The 20,150-nt window shown below is 37.9% G+C and overlaps 1 protein-coding gene across 1 annotated transcript in view; it reads left to right on the top strand.

Moving 5' to 3' along the window:
- CSMD1 (CUB and Sushi multiple domains 1) overlaps nt 1–20,150 on the top strand; it is a 2,034,615-nt gene that overhangs the window by 1,495,821 nt on the left and 518,644 nt on the right. The window contains exon 11 of the mRNA XM_015144705.3: nt 8,436–8,539. Coding sequence (XP_015000191.3) covers nt 8,436–8,539 — 104 coding nt within the window. The remainder of the gene's footprint in view (nt 1–8,435; nt 8,540–20,150) is intronic.

Below are 20,150 nucleotides of genomic sequence, written 5' to 3'. Positions count from 1 at the left end.
GGAAGCGTGAACTTTCTTTTAAAATGTGTAATCGTTCTTCTTGCAACAGTGTTAATAGTTTCCAGACATAAACTTGTTATCATGTTTTTTACGAGGAAATTCACAGTTTGAAAGGCCTTTCTTCTGATACATAATTTGAAATGGAATGAATCAGATACATTATAGCCTCAGATTTCCAGTGTTCCTTCCTGTGTGTTCTAAGTTGTCATTGCTAACCCATTAATTTCAAACCTACAGTTATTAATTAAAGCATTTGTAAAATATCTTATTCCAAGACGTAGGGCCTTTGTACTGATTTATATTGTGCTGTCAGTTCTAAATCTTGGAAAATTATAAAATCTTTCTCCTATTCATTTTCCTGCCATCACAGTTTCTGACACAAACATGTTATTCAGAAAAACAAATGTCATTTACTGAAGGACATCAAAAGGAAAAATTTAAAAAAATATTGCTATCAAGGAAGAAACCCAATGATGAATACATTTTTCTGGGGGTGTGTGCATATGTGTGTGTGCATGGGTGTGTGTGTGTGTGAGAGAGAAGGTGTGTGTGTGTGAGCGTGTGTGTGTGAGTGTGTGTGTGCGTGTGTGAGCGTGTGTGTGTGTGCATGTGTGTGTGAGCGTGTGCGTGAGCGTGCATGTGTGTGTGAGTTGTGTGTGAGCGTGTGTGTGTGCGTGTGTGTGTGCGTGTGTGAGCGTGCGTGTGTGTGTGCACATGCACAGAGGGAAAGATCATAGCGATCAATTGATATATTTGGATTATTTTGGTTTAATTGAATCAGGAGAAGTGGTCTCTTTATTTGGATGGACCCATATCGAATAAATTTTTTTTCAGTAAATTGAAATTATATAGTATATTTTATTTTTGATTTTTGGGAAATGTTTTCGTTTTGTTTATAAATTAATATTTTATCAAGGAAAAGATATATTATTTGAATCAAAGTAACAACAGTATTTCTTTCCTGAAAAATCATTTATATACTTATTGAGTCATTCTTATCATCTTGCAATATTCTCCATTAAAAGAAAAAAATCCTGACACATTCTTACTTCATTCATGTTAGTTAAGATATCTCAGAGATCTCCAGAACTTATTCCACTTCCTCACATCGCCTTCTGCCAATCCAGTTTAGCACTTCTTCCATCCCTACAACTCTGCTGTTCTTCCTAGCCATGGTTATCCACGTCCTCCATCCAGTCAAGTCCACACGTGTCATCTTACAGCTCATCTAACTCACATTCTTAGTGGCATTCCACACATTTGATCACTCCCTCCTTCTTAAGATCTTTAGTTTTATGGATTTTTCACAAAACACCATATTCTTGGTGTCCTCCCTATCATAGATTCTTCTTTGTCATTTCTTCCTCAATTCCTTGGCCTCTAGATATGAAAGAGACTGCAGCTCATCCTCATTCCTCTTCCTTTCATGTGCCTTCCTTGGATACTCTGACAGAGTGTTAGTATTTTAGGTGGCATCTATGGTTAGGGACCCCCATTTATGTGTATCGAGTCCTGAATCTTTCCCAAGCTCCACACTGTTTTTTCTAAATGCTCACTGGACACCTTGGCTTAACGTACCATCTAGAAATGTCTAAAAGTCATGCAAAGCTTAGCAGACATCAATATGGCTAGCACGAGTGCCCAGCACTTACCTCCTTCATAAAGAAGAACCGAAATGACAAGTAGATAAGTACAGTGTCTAGGGGAGAACACTGTAGTGAAGCAACAGAGAAAAGAAGACCCTCTGAGGCATGGAAACTCAAGACGGCAGCATGAAGATGAATGTGAAGTGCCAGGATAGGATCTGTTCAGTGCCAAGAATGGGCTCCTCATTGGAGGGAGAAGGTAAGTGGGAGATCCCCAGCAGGCCACTTTCCCAGCCCAGATGCCTGCATTTAGAGCTTCAGAAAAGCCTCACAGTCCTCACAGCCCTGAGCCAAGGGTAAGGAGCTGCCTGGAGTCCACATGGCTGTATTGCTCCAGGGAGAGGATTCACGCCAGGTTCCTCTCTCATTCCCTGGGCCTCAGGCTGCTGCAGCATGGTGCCATTTTCAGGACAGAACAAATATCAGAGTACATCCTGCCCATGGGGTCAGTAGCCCCCGCATCTGCACATCTTGAGAACCCAGCCATCATCCCACCACAAGCAAGCAGAAGGATGCAGGGCCATGACCCCAGCTGGACTCAGTGGTACGAACATGAACCCAGCACTCAAGTGCATGAAGTAACCTACACCACAGGTGGTCTAGCAGCGTCGGGAGGCCACTCTCAAGACAGAGGGAGCCAAAGTGCATGCTCCCCAGGGCCTGAGAGTTGAATTCCTGAGGCCCATCACCAACAACCACCCTGGCTGTATGCCTCTTGCAGGAGACCAAGGACTGGCCTTTTGGGTACTGCTGCCACCAGTGAACACTCCCCACCCCCCAAGCAGTGGACTTGCTGAATGCCCACACATGCTTCCCAGGGACCCAAGGACCAGCCCACTTGAGGCCAACCACTGCCACAAACCTTGTTCCTCTGAGAAGCAGAGATACCACATGTGACCTTCTGTATCCCCCAAACAAGCCCACCCGGAAGTCTCCGTCTGCAGTAGAGTTGAACCAACACTTCCAGAAACACCTGCAGCCAAGGCTACTCAGGCAGCCACAAAAACTGTAGACATTGATTACAACCAAATAAATAACATGAAGACTACACCACTGTACTCATGCAGAATACAAACCAAGGCGCCCTACCCAACTGACACTACGAGACACGTCTACAGGAAAAAGTTTTTCACTACTAAAACTACCCTCTAAAATTAGGAGCAATTGTGTTTTGTCAGATGTATAGATAGTATAGATATCAACGTAGGAATACAAGAAATGTCTAAAAAGCAAAAATCATGACACCCGCAAAGGAACAAAATCATTTTCTAATACCAAATCCCAAAGAAAAGGACAGCTACAAAATGCCTACACGTTTTTAAAAATAATGATCTTAAAGATATGCCATGAAAATCAATAGAATAAAAACAGACAATTCAAAAAAATTAGGAAAACAATTCATGATCTGAATGAGAAATTCAACAAAGAGATATTACACAAAAAGAACTAAGCAGAAATCTTGAAACTGAAGAATAAAATGAATAACATTTAAAAAATAAAATCAAGAGCTTCAACAACAGACTAGATTAAGATGAAAAAAGAATTTCTAAACTTGGTGACAGGATTTTTGGAATAAACCAATCAGACAAAAATGAAAGAATAAATAAGAATAAAGAATGCCTACAAAATGTGTGGAACAAAACGTAGTGGACAAATATTCCCATTATGGGAATTCTAGAAGGAGAAGACATCAGAAAAGGTGTAGGATATCTGTATAATAAAATAATAGCTGAAAACTTCTCAAATTTTTAGAGAAATATGTACATTCAGATCCAGGAAGCTCAAAGATCACCAAACAGATCCAATGCCAAAGATGTTCTCCAAAGAGCATTATAATCAAACTGTCAAAGTCAAAGACAATTCTTCTATTCTAGTGATTTTGTAATTTTCTCAAGAAAAAGAAAAATAAATATTTGAGGTTATGGATATCGCAGTTATCCTGATTGATCATTAGACTTTGTATAAATGTATCAAAGTACCACATATACCCCCCAAATATCCACAACCTGATGTAGCAATAAAATATACATATTTAAATACTTTAAAGACAAAAAGAAGTCTAAAAACAGCAAGAGAAAACAGTCAAGTCAAATATAAGCAAAAAGCCCCCAGACTAACATTAGATTTCTCAGCAGAACCCTTACAGGCTAGGGGAGAACAGAGTGATATAATGAAAATGTGGAAAGAAAAAAGAAAAAACAAAAAGTCAGCCAAGAATACTATACCCAGCAAAGCTATACATTAGAGATGAAGCAGAAATAAAATTATTCCCGGATGAGGAAAAGCTAATAAAAATTTATCACTACTGGAATGGTCCTACAAGAAATGCTCATGAGGGCCCTTCATCTGAAAGTGAAAGGATGATAACCACCATCGTGAAGACACACAGTACAGTCATATTCACTGGTAGAGCAGACAAATAAATGAGAAAGAAATAAAACCATATCACTACGGAAAACCACCAAACCACAAAGATAACGAAGAAGAGCATGAGAATGGAACAAAGGATGTGCAAAACAACCAGAACAGAATTAACCAAGTGACAATATAATTTAAAAAGCTATATCCAAGTATATACTGCCTTTCAGAAACTTGCTGCACCTATAAAGACACACGTAGACTAAAACTGAAGACATGACAAGAGATTGTCCGTGCAAACAGAAACCAAAAACTAGCGGGAAGAGCTCTACATTTATCAAATCACATGGACTTTAAGTGAAAAAATGTGAAATAGCTGGGTATGTTGTCCCTCTAATCCCAGATACCTAGAAGAGTGAGACATGAGAAAGCTTAAACCCAGGAGACAGAGGTTGCAGTGAGCTGAGATTGTACCACTGCACTCCAGCCTGGGTGACAGAGCAAGACTGTGTCTAAATAAATAAATAAATAAATGGAAAGGAAGATGAAAAAAATGTAAAATGAAACAAAGACAAAAATAATGTATAATAATTATAAACGTATATGCACCCAACACCAGAGATCCCAGATATATAAAGCAAACATTATTGAAGGGAGAGATAGACCCCAATATAATAATAGATGTGGACTTTAACATCCTACTACTCTCAGCATGGAACAGATTATCTAGACAGAAAATTAATAAAGAAGTACTAAACTATATTGTAAATGGACCTAACAAACATTTATATAGCATTTCATCCAACAGCTGCAGAACATACATTTTTCTCATCAGCACATGAGCATTCTTCAGGACTGATCATATGTTATCCCACAAAACAAGAGTCAATAAATTTTTTAAAAGTCAAAATTACATCAAGTATCTTTTTTTGATCACAACAGATAAAATTAGAAATAAATAACGAGAGAAACTTTGGAAATTGTGCAAATACATAGAAATTAAACATGTTCCTGAGTGTCCAATAGGCCTGTGAAGAAATAGATCAATGGATCTGTAAAGAAATTAAGAAGAAAATTTAAAAATAATTCTTTTTTTTTTTTTTTTTTTTTTTTGAGTCAGAGTCTCACTCTGTTGCCCAGGCTGGAGTGCAGTGGTGCGATCTCGGCTCACTGCAACCTCCACCTCCCAGGTTCAAGCGATTCTCCTGCCTCAGCCTCCCGAGTAGCTGGGGCTATAGGCATATGCCACCATGCCCAGCTAATTTTTGCATTTTTAGTAGAGACGGGGTTTCACTCTGTTTACCAGGCTGGTCTCGAACTCCTGACCTCGTGACCCACCCACCTTGGCCTCCCAAAGTGCTGGGAAATAAAAATAGAAACACAACATACTAAAACCTATGAGATACAGTAAAAGCAGTGCTAAGAGGGTATTTTATAGCATTAAACACCTATATCAAAACAGTAGAAAGATTTCAAATAAACACTCCTAGCTCTGCGGCCTGGAGGAGTTGATGTTCCACGACTTCTTGTAGGGTGAGGCCAGTGCTTCCCTCCACGGACAAGTCACGTGGTGTCTGCCCTCAGTGTTTACAAGGAGCTCTGCAGGGCAGGCAGAACAGCAAACCAACCGAAAGCGTCAACCCAGGGAATATTATGAAGGGGATAGGCAGGATTTTGGCAAAGCAACTAGCTTTCTTGGACAGAGTGGGCTGTGGAACCATGGCTGAGGGAGGAACATTAAGCAGGGACTTAAGAAAAATGGCAGGAATAGAAATCCAAACATGCATGTTCTCACTTACAAGTGAGAGCCGAACAATGAGAACACATGGACACAAGGAGGGGAACAACCCACACTGGGGCCTGTTAGGAGAGCTTTAGGAAAAAGAGCTAATGCATGCTGGGCTTAATACCTAGGTGATGGGTTGACAGGTGCAGCAAACCACCATAGCATGTGTTTACCTATGTCCCAAACCTGCACATCCTGCACATGTACCCTGGAACTTAAAAATAAATAATAAAATAATTATAGGTATATATGTGTGTGTTTGTGTATATATGTGTGTGTATATATATATATATGTGTATATATGTGTGTGTATATATGTGTGTATTTATATGTGTATATGTGTGTATACCTATGTGTATATATGTGTGTGTGTATATGTGTGTGTGTGTGTGTATGTGTGTGTATATATATATATAGAGAGAGAGAGAGAGAAATATGGAGCATCCAGTTCCAGGGACAGCTGAGGGAGTCCATGCAAGACATAAGGAGGGTGCATATGTTGGAGGAACTAAAACCATTTTGGCTCAATGTCATTGAAGTTGCTCACAACTTGAAACGTATTATCCTTTTGTCTTCACTTTTCATTGGCATCTCTGGCTCTCTTTTACTATGAAAGAATTGCATATTTGGTTAAAAATATATGTATGTCTATTTTACAGCTGCATATATGCATAAAATGCCATATCCTCTGACAAACTAAAAGCTGTCTATGCAAGACCAAGGCTGCATTTTCTGTTTTTACTGAGCATCAACAGCATGGAGTAAAGATGTGTATTTGACAACAGGACCTGCTGATTGCTGAGATGAAATACTGAGAAGGACTTTCTCTGTCTACCTTTGCCTTGGCTTGAAAGAATTACAGAATGGCCCTTTTTCCACCCCTAATGAGAGCCCATTCATACAGTGTGAATCCTATCCATACTCATTACAAATCGGCCAAACATGACACCAAAACCTTAACGAATTATCATCGCTTCCCACTAGAATTGTAAACAAGTCAGCACTGGGTTCACATGTCAGAAAGGAAAGTACCAGGTCTCAATGATGATTCTTCAGTTTTAAAATTATCTGATTATCAGATGATGGTCACTTACAAACTGATTCATGAGAAACAAAACAATAGAAATAAAAATATCAGGTGCTACGTTTCACGTGCAGTATTTACACCGGTTTGCAACAGCTATCAACCTCGATACCTGTGTCAAATCAGATTGCTGAAATAATGTGTTCATACAAACACTGCAATTTGAAATAGTAGGTTTTTAAAAATAAATCATAATGACTGTATTACTAATTTTAGTAAGAATTTCAAGTAGCAAATTTAATGTATTCCTTATTGGCATTGCTTGGAAAAGCACCTGTTTAGAGCCTATTGGAACTGTGGACATAGACTTGGGTATTAGTGGGAAATCTGTCTTCCCTATGCTACCACTTACCCTTTTCTTTCAAGCTTAACAAATGGGCATTTGTTACTTTTCTACGTTGTTTCAGAATTTCTGTTTCATTCTAAAATAGAGCTTATTAAAATGTACTTCCAATATTATGGTTTCTCTTCCTCCTGTCCCATCCTTCTTCCTCCTTCCTTTCTCACACCCTCTGCGTCTTTCTCATTACATCTCTCTCTCTCACACTTACATATCCATCTGTGTATCATCTGTCATTTTTCCATCCACCCATCCATCCATCCAGTCTATCATCTATTTACTATCTGTCATCTATCTATCTATCTATCTATCTATCTATCTATCTATCTATCTATCTATCTGTCTGTCTGTCTGTCTGTCTGTCTGTCTGTCTGTCTGTCTGTCTGTCTATCTACCTAACATCTAATCTGTCTATATCTTCTAATCTTCTACCATCTATCGAATCTATCATATATCTATCATTCCTCTAATTATCATCATGTATTTATCTTCTTTAATTTTTTCTCCATACTACCCAGGGTTCTAACCTAACTTTTCCTTCCTCATAGTATTGGCCACCAAAGGAAGCATTTCTTCTTTCAGGAGAAAAAGATCTTGTGCTCTACAGAAAGAAGTTAATAGATTATAATATACTGGCACATCAAACATAAACCGGTTTTGTACAGATGTCTCAGTGCTGGTCATCATGGCAAAGTATTCTTTGTAAAATACAAACAAAAAACTTACAGGCTTTGCAAGACTTTGTATCCTCATAAAGTCTTTTGGGGTGTTAATATGGATAATTACATGAAATATGCATATAGAAATTTATATTTATTGCAGGGCATTCTGCATCTGGTCAAAATATGTGTCATTAACTATAACCAACATTTCTTTTGCTTATATTGATTTAGTTAGTGGTTAATCCAAACACTCAAACACTGAAAATGTTAAACATTTAGTAGATATTTGACTTAAAGTGGTGTAGAGGTTAAATTTCATTTTTAGAGGTGAAAATACTTAAGTTGGGGGTACTAGCAATTCTGAATTTCATAAAATTCTATAATGCCAGGCTATCAAATGTATGGAATTATCCATGTAACTACTTAAAGCAGCTCTGGGATCATTTGATATTGGTATTAAGGAGCAAAATTTAACACTCTAACTAGATATTACAATATTTATTAAAAGTCATGGGAAGTACCTACTGTTCTAAGTCACTGTTTTGTACCTTCTATTTAGGTCATCAAGCTTGCCTTTGAAGAATTTGAGCTGGAGCGAGGCTATGACACCCTGACGGTCGGTGATGCTGGGAAGGTGGGAGACACTAGATCGGTCTTGTACGTGTGAGTATGTTCTTGAGCTTCTTCTCCTCTTTTGCATGCAGTGTGGGGCATGGTGGATGGAGATGAGATTCTGCTACTGGCTTGCAACTCAGCCTCAGGTGTTTGGTTAGTGCCATTTATGGCTAATCTAGTGGCCTGCAATCTGATTTCATCTGAGAACAAAATATGAGCATAATTTAGGATTATGTTTCATCTGTTTCAATTGTTTTCCTTCATTAAAAATATGTTTATGGCAAAAGTTAGTACACTCATGAGGTAGCAAAAAATAATAAATTTTTCAAATCAATTCCCCCCTTTTTTTTTTTTGAGATAGAGTCTCACTCTGTCACCCAGACTGGAATGCAGTGGTCTGATCTCGGCTCACTGCAACCTCCGCCTCCCAGGTTCAAGCAATTCACCTGCCTCAGCCTCCTGAGTAGCTGGGATTACAGGTGTGCGCCATCATGCCAGGCTAATTTTTGTATTTTTAGTAGAGACGGGGTTTCCCCATGTTGGCCAGGCTGGTCTCGAACTCCTGACCTCAGGTGACTTGCCCACTTCAGCCTCCCAAAATTCTGGGATTACAGGTGTGAGCCACTGCGCCCAGCCAACACCCCTTTTTTAAACTCTCTCCTCTGCTTCCCTGTGATGTTACATTATCAGGGTTTTTAAAGAAGTGCAGATGCTTTCTAGTTTATATAGGTCTTTTTTGGAATAATGTCGTACACCTTTCCATGCTTTCTGTAAAACTTCATGATAAAGTAACAGACATCACGGGGAAAAGTGTTGGGGGTGACTCAGTGTACCTCCGAAGAACTCTGTTTCCAGAGTCTTAGCAAGAATGGTGACAGCCCTTGCTCTGAACATTTGCAGACTGATCCCACTTCTCAGTTTTTACCAGGATCACAGACTGTTCTGCAGCCCTCTGACCTGGGCATCCGCTTTAGCTACGTCCAGAGAGACGGCCTCAAGGACAGTTTCCGTTTTATCAGACCTGGTGTATCAAAATTAGGAAAAGTGATTTGGGGGTGTACTTCCTCTATGTTTTTAGCAGAAAGGAAATACCCGCCTCATCTGCCTTTGCCACTCCACAGATAGCTTCTCTTCATGATGTAGATCTTGAAACCACTAAACCAGAGCATCTTTCATTAATGGAAAGTGTTCTACAGGTGTTCGCCTTGGTTTCTTTGTCATCTTGTGTACTACTGAGGGTGCCTCTTCATTTGTGAGGAAGCTCCCCCCGGTAGCATCCCATATTTCTATGCTAGAAAAAAGGTGCAGTCTATTATACTCACCTTATCCCCTTATTTATTGATTACTTATGAGACAATTCACACATTGAAAAAGCTCTAGCCAACTATTCTGTATATTCCCTTAAAAATCGATACAGCCAGAATAGGACTCCACCAGGAACGTGCCTCCTTCCTTCATTGTAGCTTGAATACTTTGCAAGAGAACACGTACTTCTAGCTTATCTTCCTGCTGGCGCATTCCAACTATTACTAATCATCATAATTGAAATTATGTTGCTGGGCCACAACTTATGATAATAATGATGAGGACAACACTAGTAATATCATAGCAAACTTTTATGTATCTCTTACGCACCATGCACTGTGTTAAATGCATAATACATTTTACCTTATCCGATCTTTACTATAATCCTGGGAATTTGGGGCTAATAATATCATTGTTTTGTCAGTGATGAAGCTGAAGTTTTGATAGGTTAAAGGATTTACCCCAATTCACAAGCCTGGTGTATGCTGAGGCAGGGATTCCAACTCAGGGATGTGATATTGTTCCAGGATCTGGAGTCTTCATCGCCTGTAGACCTACCATGATTTTAACCTGGTTCCCTTTGACAGTCTTTTGCATCTGACGCTCACACCCCCACCCCATTATTTCACTTCCACAAGCAGCTGTGAAGTGAATGTCTTTGTACGTAGACGTTGGCATACTTGTTTGGTATACCTTCAGGCACATTTCCAGCGAGGAATTTTGGGATGAAGAGGCATCTTCATTTACACTGTTATGTTTCTCCAATTATCCCCCCCAAAAATTTATATAAACCACAGTGGAACATAAAGGACCCTATTTTTCCACACCCTTGCCAAACGATGACTCTTTTTTGTTGACAAATTACTAGGTTTAAAAAAATAGGCTTTTTTTTATTTTTAAAAACAGAGTCTTACATCTGAGGGCCCAGATACCTATATTTTGAGCAAGCCTCCAAGGTGATCGTCACACACACTGACTGCCTTTGACCTGGGACAGTGCTGGGAACAGCAGCACCACAGTGGATAGAAACGAGCCGGCAAGTCAAAGACAGAGTTTCTGGCTCCAGCTATTTGCTATCCCCATGACCCTGAGGGAAGTCATTCTCCCTCTCTCTACCTCTCTTTTCCTGGCTATAAAATATGTATAATAAACTTTTCCAGCCTCTGGAAACGAGAAAAATGAAATAATGCATGCGAACACTCCGGAGAGCTGAAAAATGTAACCCACACATATTATTATTACCAAAACACCTAATTTAAGAGAGGATGTCACTAAAATAAATGAGGAAAATTGTTAAATAACGGCAACATTTAAAATATAAATGCAGCTAGGTGATGCTGTATGAAATCCCTTAGGTTATTATTAAAGATCTACAATCATACACTCAGTTTTTAATGCGATTTGTTGTTAAGAAAGCAATTGCAAACTCTGTATTACATTGACATAAGGGTTATTAGAGCCTTCTCTCAATAGCTTGAATCTATAAATGAAAAACTAAATAGCCGACTGAATCAAACTGAGATGCCCTTTGGGAAACAGTGTAACCAGGACCAGCGGGGCATTTAATCAGCTGCAGAAGAGGAAGGAAAAAACCACTGATATATGTCCTCAGTGTACCAGATCACAGAAAAATAACAGAACACAGTCAGAGAATCACAGCTGGTCTCTTTGAATAAACAGGTGATTTCAGGTTATACATCAACAAATACTTTTGAGTACTTATATGCAAACATTCTTCCCAGCATGGAGTCTAACATCTAATTGGAGAAATGACAGATACACTGGAATAGTTTAAATACTAGTCAGTATATGAAGTCAGAGGATCACATGACACACATTTTAAATAAAGCAGCAGTTTAAAACCTCTTCATGGCAGACTGGCATTCACTACTTTAAACTCAATATTTTGTGGGTTTCCTTCTTGTGGGAAATACGGAATTCTAGTTAAATCTGGATTATAAGAGAAATTTGGAAAATCAAATAGCCTAAAAGTAGATAGCTCACCCTAAATAGGGTTTTAAAATTTCTTATTTCTGGTAATGATTTTTCATTTTCTTAATTTTTATGACACAATATGAAAGAATAAAAACATTAAGGAACTCCTTCAATAATCCACCTTCCCTGAGAAGTGGATGAAGAAAGTTGGGTCATATTTATAGAGTTTCAGACTTAAAAGAAAATTAAGTAACTTTCTTTGCAAATGTCTGTTGAGTTCTTTCCAAGCACGTCTATTGAGATTGTTCTTGAATTTAATTTGCAGAGGAACAGCATGGAGAGGTATGGCCTTCCCCGGACTTCCTCTGGCCTTTGCAGCTATTAGCCATTGGTCACCAGGGGATTTCATTAATTCCGGATGTTCTCTGGGCGGCAGTCACAGGTTACAGTTTTAAAATGCCCGTCCGTCTACGAGAATGAATAGTCAATATTATTGGAGACATCTGTGAGCACACAGGGTAGCCTCTGCCTAACCAGATGTGTGGATTAACAAATCAGGATCCTGGTTCTTTCTTAGGGCTGGATTAATCCATTTTTGGTGAAACTACTTCTTGCTCCCAGACACTGCCTGGTGTGGCTGCGACTTCATTTCTCCCTGCTGTTTTCCGCTGATTCTGAGTCAAAGGGCATCATTCTCTTTTTCTTAAAGACTGCTGAAGAGCCATAAAAAAGCAGACACTATGCACAGACGTGTGCATGTTTGTGTGTATATCTTTATATATCTTTAATGTTGTCACAGAGTTAATCAATAAACATTTAGTGCTTTGGGGGAAAGCATAAACAATTGATGTTGGTAATAAAGATATAAAGATATTGACTTAAATACATCCTAGATTTTTAAAAAAATCAGAAAACATGATTAGAAATCAAACCAATTAGAAACAAGATTCTTAAAACTCTGGAATCACATAATCCCAACTATTTTTCTGTATATTATCTTTCACATAATGGCACAGCCTGTGAGTCTGAATGCCACTGATAGTATAGACAGACTCAACTGTTTGGACCCTGTTCTTGACTTAAAGTCTATCCATCGTTAGCTTTTCTTTCCCGGCCTCTTATCTGGAAGCTTTCTTGCTTGATTCTTTGAATAATTATTTATTGAATGCCAAATATTATGCTAGGCATCAGCTAGGAGACAGAGAGAAAGAATAAGCCATTGTTCTAGCCTTGAGGACTAATTAGCCTACTGATATAAATTTCATATACTTAGCAATATGAATCTATATTATTAATAGTAAAAGTGCTAGTATTGCTATAAATTTTATATTATATTTTATACTACGAGAAGCATGCTATCTTCTTCATACATTTATCTATTGGTTTTAGCCTTGAATGTAAGAGGTCAAAAGAAATGTTATTGGCCAAGCATGGTGGTACACGCCTATAATCCCAGAACTTTGAGAAGCCGAGGAGGGAGAAATACTTGAGGCCAGAAGTTTGAGACCAGCCTGGGCAACATGATGAAACCCCATCTCTACAAAAAAAAAAAAAAAAAAAAAAAAAAATTAGCCGGGCATGATGGTGCATGCCTGTAGTCCCAGCTACTCAGGAGGCCGAGGTGAAAGGATCGATTGTGTTCAGGAGATCAAGGATGCAGTGAGCTATGATCACCCCACTGCACTCCAGCCTGAGCGACAGAGCAAGACACTGTTTCAAAAAGAAAAATAATAATCATAATAATTTTATGGGTTCCTAAACATTTATGTGGTTTGAGGTTAGAAAAAAAAAGTCACCTCTTCTAAGTATATTTTGATTGCATCTGTAGGGTCTTTTTTTTTTTAGTCTTTTGTGTCTACAAAGTAAATTACTCATAAAATATACATCTCTAATGGGATACAAACAAGTTTAAAAACATATAAACCATTAATATCAAAATGTTGATGGGATCTTGTTATAAAAAATTGGTAATATTACTAAATGAGGTTTGAGCAATGCCTTGAGGATTTATATGATTTCTGGGAAATCACAAAATATTCCATGGGATTCTTTTAGCACTTATTGCAATTTATAAGCTTCCAGGAACTCTTAAAAACATTCACAAATAATTTCGGCATTAAAAAGGGACCCCTGTTCTTGACAGTGTATTGGTAGGTATCTCATCTGAAAATTCTATCTATCTGGCAATTCAATTATTCTAAGTAGATAAATGTAAGAATTCTACATATTTATACACCAAATTTACCTGATACTTTGGTGAGTGTAAAATATCCTCCTTGTGACTAGATGCATCAATTTATATATGGTATTCCTAAAATATGCCTTAAATTTATGCTGATAATACATCAATCACTGTTGTCTGAAGAGAGCAGCCCAGTTACTAGAATAACCAAGTCGCTTCTGTATAATTGCTAGCACAGTCTTGGCCTTCTCCTGTAGTGATGGTTACTCGGCCTGGTTAGTCGAGTGGTGTTATGCCAGGTGAGTGCTTTTGTGTCACCTTCTTTCTGTGTGTGACAGGTTCAGGACCAACTTCCCAGAATCAAGGAGAATTGAGTAGCCAGCCTTTGTCGTTACCACTGGAGAGTTCAGACATTGCCACACCTCTCTGGACACCCTTTGTGGTTTGGGTTTCCTCTTCCTAGAACCCTGTCGCTAGGGGAATAAACAAACCGCTGGGCTTTAGCATTTTGGATCTGGACTAGCAGCTGCAGTGAAGCTATCTGAGAAAGCCAGCACAGTCAGGGACCTTGGGGACCCATCGGACGTGTCTTGAGGGCAACTTTCCCACAGGGAAGAAGAAGCCATAGGTCCCACAGGAAGCTGAGCCCACGGGCAGCTCCTGCTGCAGATAAGGTGACGTTCCATTTCAGCTCATTTGGGGTCCAGGCAGCTGAGTGAACAGCAGGAGTCATTTCCAGCTGTTCTGGCTGTTTTGTCACAGGTATAGACTCACTGTGGCTATTTTCTCTAAGGAGCCAAAAAATGCATGCCTGTTTTTATGGACCCAGAAGACCTAGGAATCTCTTCCACAATTCATCAGTCAAAAACATTTAAATATTTTATTGTTTGTTTTTTAATCTCAAATTAACACCGAAGGCTGTTATTATTTTGGGGAGATAAGTCCATTAAAGCAATAGATGGCGCGTATTTAGAGTTCAGCATCCCTGACTCCCTCTCGTATGCCTTTTACCCTCAAAGAATTGTTGCATCAAATAGAATGGTAGATAAAAAATAGTTTTAAAAAGGTTAAAAGTACAGTACAAGGAGAAGGTAATATGATATTACTATAGTTATCATCGCCGTCTTAATATAATAAAACATCCAGGGTTCTGCCATGTTCAGAATGAAATTTAAAAATGAAATGTAATGGAAAGGAAGAAGGAAAGAGGAGACTAAACTGTCATTTAGTGCATCTGTATTGTTTATTGACAAACTTGTGACAAAGATACCATTTCTATCTGCTAGACAAAGACAAGGAGTGCTGGAGTTGATAGTCACTGAGGAAAAAAAAAAAAAGGGCTGCCTAATTGCTCATTGAACCCCTGGTGTTAATACAAAGGGATCTTTGTAGACTTTGTCCGGATCCCCAGTGGAAACGTTTTGCAAATCTATAGTAAAATGTCACAACCAGGATATTCACCTTGATATGATCCACTGATCTTATTCAGATTTCCTGTTTTATTTTATTTTATTTTATTTTATTTTTATATTTATTTATTTATTTATTTATTTATTTTTTGAGGCAGAGTCTCGTTCTGTTACCCAGGCTGAAGTGCAGTGGCACAATCTCAACTCACTGCAACTGCCGTCTCTCAAGTTCAAGGGATTCTTATGCCTCAGCCTCAGGAGTAGCTGGGATAACCGGCATGCACCATCATGCCCAGCTAATTTAATTTCCTGTTTTATTTATATTCATTTGTTTCTCTCTCTCTGTGTGTGTGTGTGTGTGTGTGTGTGTTAGTATGAAGTTCTATACAATATCACTACCTGTTTAAGTTCATGTATCCACCACAGTCAAGACACAGGTAATCTCTAATACCCCAAAGGTCCCTCATGTTTTCTTTAATAATAATAGCCAACTCTCTGTTTTCTACACTTAAACCTGACCCCTGCCAACCATTATCTCCACTCCAGCTCTAAAATTTTGTCATTGCAAGAACGTTACATAATTAGAAGCATGTAGTGCCTTGCCTTCTATGATTGCTTCTCACTCAGCAAAATTCCCTGGACGTCGTGTACTGCAATCGTTTCTTCCCGTTTTTTGCTGGCTAGTATTTCGAGGTATGAATGTTGCACAGTTTCTTTTTAGTCACCCACTGACAGACACCGGGATTGCTTCTAGTATTTGACTATTACGAAGAAAGCTACTATGACGTTTGTGTATAGGTTGTTGTGTAAACGTGAGTTTTTATTTCTCTTGGAAAATTACTGAGGAGTGTGATTGCTTGAGTTGTATGTTGGTTGTATATTTAGTTTTGTAGGAAACTGCCCAACTATTTTCCAGCATAGTTCTCCCACGTCACAGCCCATGATGTTAAGTGGCTCTCATGCTCACGCCGTCCCCAAAATTGGTTTTATCATCACTTTTTCTGCTCCAAAAGGTGTGTAGTGACACCTCTTTGTGGTTTAAATTTGCATTTTAACCACTGACCGCTAATGATGGTGAGCATTTTGTCAGGTGCTTATTTACTATCTGACATCCTCTTTGGCAAGATGTCTAAGTCTTTTTCCCATTTTCTAAGTGGATGTTTCTTACCATTAAGTTTTGAGAATTCTTTGTATAGTCAAGATATTAGTGCTTTGTAGAATACATGGTTTGCAACTATTTTTTCTCAGTGTGCAGTTTGTCTTTTTACTTTCTTCATGTGGGTTTCAACACATGGCAAAAGCTTTTAATTTTGGTGGAGTCTGGTGTATGGGCTTTCCCATAATGGCCGGAGTTTTGGTGTCAAGTCTAAGGATTCTTTGCCTAGCTGTACTTTACAGAGGAGTCCTTCTATACATTTTCCTAAAAGTTTTACAGTTTTACATATTACATTTCAGTCTCTTATCCCTTTTGAGTTAGTTTTTGTATATGGCATGAGACAGAGGTTGAGGTTCCTGGTTTGCCCTGCAGTTCGTGTGTCCAGTGGCTCAGGAGCATTTGTTGAAAGGACTCTCCTTGCTCCATTGAACTGCTTTTCTGCCTTCATTAAAAATTAGTTAGATGTATTTGTGTGGGTCTATTTCTGAGTTCTCTGTTCTGTTATACTGATGTGCCTAGTCTTCTACCAATGCCACACATTACTGATTACTGTAACTGTTTAGTAAATGTTAAGATCAGGTGGAGTGATGTTTTCCCACCTTATTCTAGGGCAGGTGCCACTCTATATAGTTTTGAGAATACCATATACATATATACATGTATACTCCCAGCAAGGCTTTATAAAAACATTGCTGGGATTGTGATAGGAATTACATTAAAGCTATTGATAAATTTGGAGAAAACTGACATGTTTGCGATGTTAAATCTTTCAACTCATGAACACTATATATCCTGCAAATCATCAAATGTTTCTTTTTTGGTGTTAGCTCATATATCACGTTCTTTCTTTAGCCTCTTCTGATGGTGGATGACATTGATTGATTTTTTAAAAAATTGACTCAGCCTTGCATAAATGGAATAAATTCTACTTCATGATTGTGTATAATTTTTTGTACATTGTTGGATTCACTTTTCTAATATTTTGTTGAGGATGTTTTCAGCTACATTTATAAAAGATATTGGTCTATAGTTTTCTCTTTCTTTTTTGTACTGCCTTTGTCTGGCTTTGGTATCATTTTAATACTAGCCTCATTATAAGATTGTAATGGCTATAAAATATTTTCTCTTTTGTTACTTTCTGCAAGAGTTTATGAAAACGTGATGTTAATTGTTCCTTATAAATTGGTAGAATTTTCTGTGAAACCATCTGGATCTGAGGATTTTGTTTTTGGAGAACATGTTAGTTATAATATTAATTTCTATAATAAAGGACTATTCAGATTGTGTATTTTATCTTGTTTGAGTTTTGGTAATTAACAGTTTTTGATAAATCAGTTTATATTTAATAACATGTTGAATTTATGAATTTAAAGTTGTTTATAATATTTCCTTATTATCTTTGTAATGGCTGATGAATCTGTAGTAATATCCACTATTTTATTTCTGATATTTGTAATTGTTCCCATCTATCTCTCTATCTCTTGCTTTCTCTTTTTCTGACTTTCTGCCAGTCTTCTTACGGGTTCATCCATTATATTATTTTTAAGAGAAAATATTTGTTTCATTATTTTTTCCACTGTTTCTCTATTTCTATTTCATTAACTTAGACCTCTATCACACTCTTCCTCCTACTTTCTTTGAATCTATTTTGCATTACTTTTGCTAGAATCTTGAGGTAAGAACTTAAGTAATTTTTTCATTCTTTTCTAATATCATTTAGTGCTATAAATTTTCCTCTTGGCACTGTTTTATCTGCATCCCACATATTTTTATATGTTGTGTTTTTATTTTCACTTCGTTCTATGTATTTTTTTTAATTTCACTTGAGACTTTCCCTTTGAATCATGGATTATTTAGAAACATGTTATTTAATTTCCATGTGTTTAGAGATTTTTCTAATGTCTTTTAATCAATGATTTCTAGTTTGATTCCTTTGTGATCAGAGAATAAATTCTATGTGATTTCAGTTCACTTGAATATGTCAAGATCTATTTTCTGGCCCAGGGTGTGATTTATCTTTGTCAGCTTTTCATAGGGGTTTGAAAAACATGTGTATTGAGTTGAGAGTTCTGTATTTGTCAGTTAGATCCTGTTGGTTGATGGAATATCCTTTGTGATCTTTTCTGCCTGCTTTCTAAGGGTACTGAAGTTTTCATCTATACTTGTGGAGGTTGCTATTTTTCTCTTAGCTGTATCAGTTTTTGCTTCTTGTCGTGAAGCTCTGATATTTGGTTTGTTCACTTTTAGGATTGTTCCATATTTCTGATGGGTCAATCCTTTTATTATTTTGTGATGTCCCTTTTTGTCTCTGATATTTTTATTTGCCTTAAGTCTACTTCATCAGGTATTAACATAGACACTCCTGCTTTTTATTATTAATATTTACATGGTATATCTTTTCTTCCTTTTATTATCAATATGCCTGGGTCATTGACTTTGACATGTATTTTAAGTCTTATGTAATTGGGTAATTTTTTTTAATACATTCTGTCTTTTTCTGACATTTGAGTGGCATATCTAGACCATTTATATTTAAGGTAATTATTGATATGTTTAGTGCTTTGTCTGGCATTTTATTATTTGTTTATTTCTGTTTCTCATTCCCCTTTTATTGCTTTTCTTGCCTTCGTAGGGGTTATTAAGTTTTGTTTTCTAATTCTTTCTTGGCTTATTTGTGGTATATTTTCATGTATTTCTTTGTAGCTTTCAAAGTGATTGTTCTGGGCATTATAGTAAACATATGTGACTTGTAACAGTCTAGTGATACATTTGTTTTCTGCTGTTACTATAGAGTATTCCACAAACTCGGTGGCTCAAAACAGCAGAAATTTGTACTCTCAGTTCTGGAAACCAGAAGTCCAAGTCAGGTTTGCTAGGCCAGCATCAAGATGTGGGCAGGGCTTGAACCACTCCAAAGGCTCTGGGAAAGAATTCATCCCTTCCTTCTTCCAACTTAGGGCAGCTGCTGGCATTCCTTGGCTTGTGGCCACATGAACCCACTCTCTGCACTCAGAGTCATGAGACCATCTTCTCCTCTGCCTGAAATCTCCTTCTGCCTCTCTCTTATATGGATACTAGTGGTGGCATTTAGGGCCCACCTAGATCATTCAGGACAATCCCCCACATTTAGATCCTTAACTTTGTCACATTTGCAAAATCTTTCATCTAGAAAGTAAGATTCACAGATTTGAGGGATGAGGGTGAGGGCAGGAGTGGACAGGAGTGAGGCCATTACTTACCTTACTACAACTAATGCCAACATTTGCCACTTGAAGTATGGAAACCACGCTTGCATTTAGGGCCCTTTACCCCTTCAACTTTTTAAAATCATCATCTGACGTACCAGAAAGTGTTCTAATTGTTTCAATTATTAAGTAAGATTTACAGAACTCATGGTAAGCAAAATGTCCATTTTATATTGTATAGATTCCTCTTGTTTTTTCTCTTTTGAAAGCACAAGTAGAAGTTTCTTTTCTTTTCTTCTTCACTTCTTTTCTTTTTGAACACTGTCCTTGAGCCAACCATTAAGGGTGGGTCTACCACCTACACTTTTTTGTTTGTTTGTTTGTTTTTGTTTTTGTTTGAGACGGAGTCTCGCTCTGTCCCCCAGGCTGGAGTGCACTGGCAAGATCTCTACTCACTACAAGCTCCGCCTCCCGGGTTCACGCCATT

This window comes from Macaca mulatta, chromosome 8, assembly GCF_049350105.2.
Source record: "Macaca mulatta isolate MMU2019108-1 chromosome 8, T2T-MMU8v2.0, whole genome shotgun sequence".
Taxonomy (NCBI): Eukaryota; Metazoa; Chordata; class Mammalia; order Primates; family Cercopithecidae; genus Macaca; species Macaca mulatta.
The sequence above is the reverse complement of the archived record's forward strand: the minus strand, read 5'-3'. Positions and strand labels throughout refer to the sequence as shown.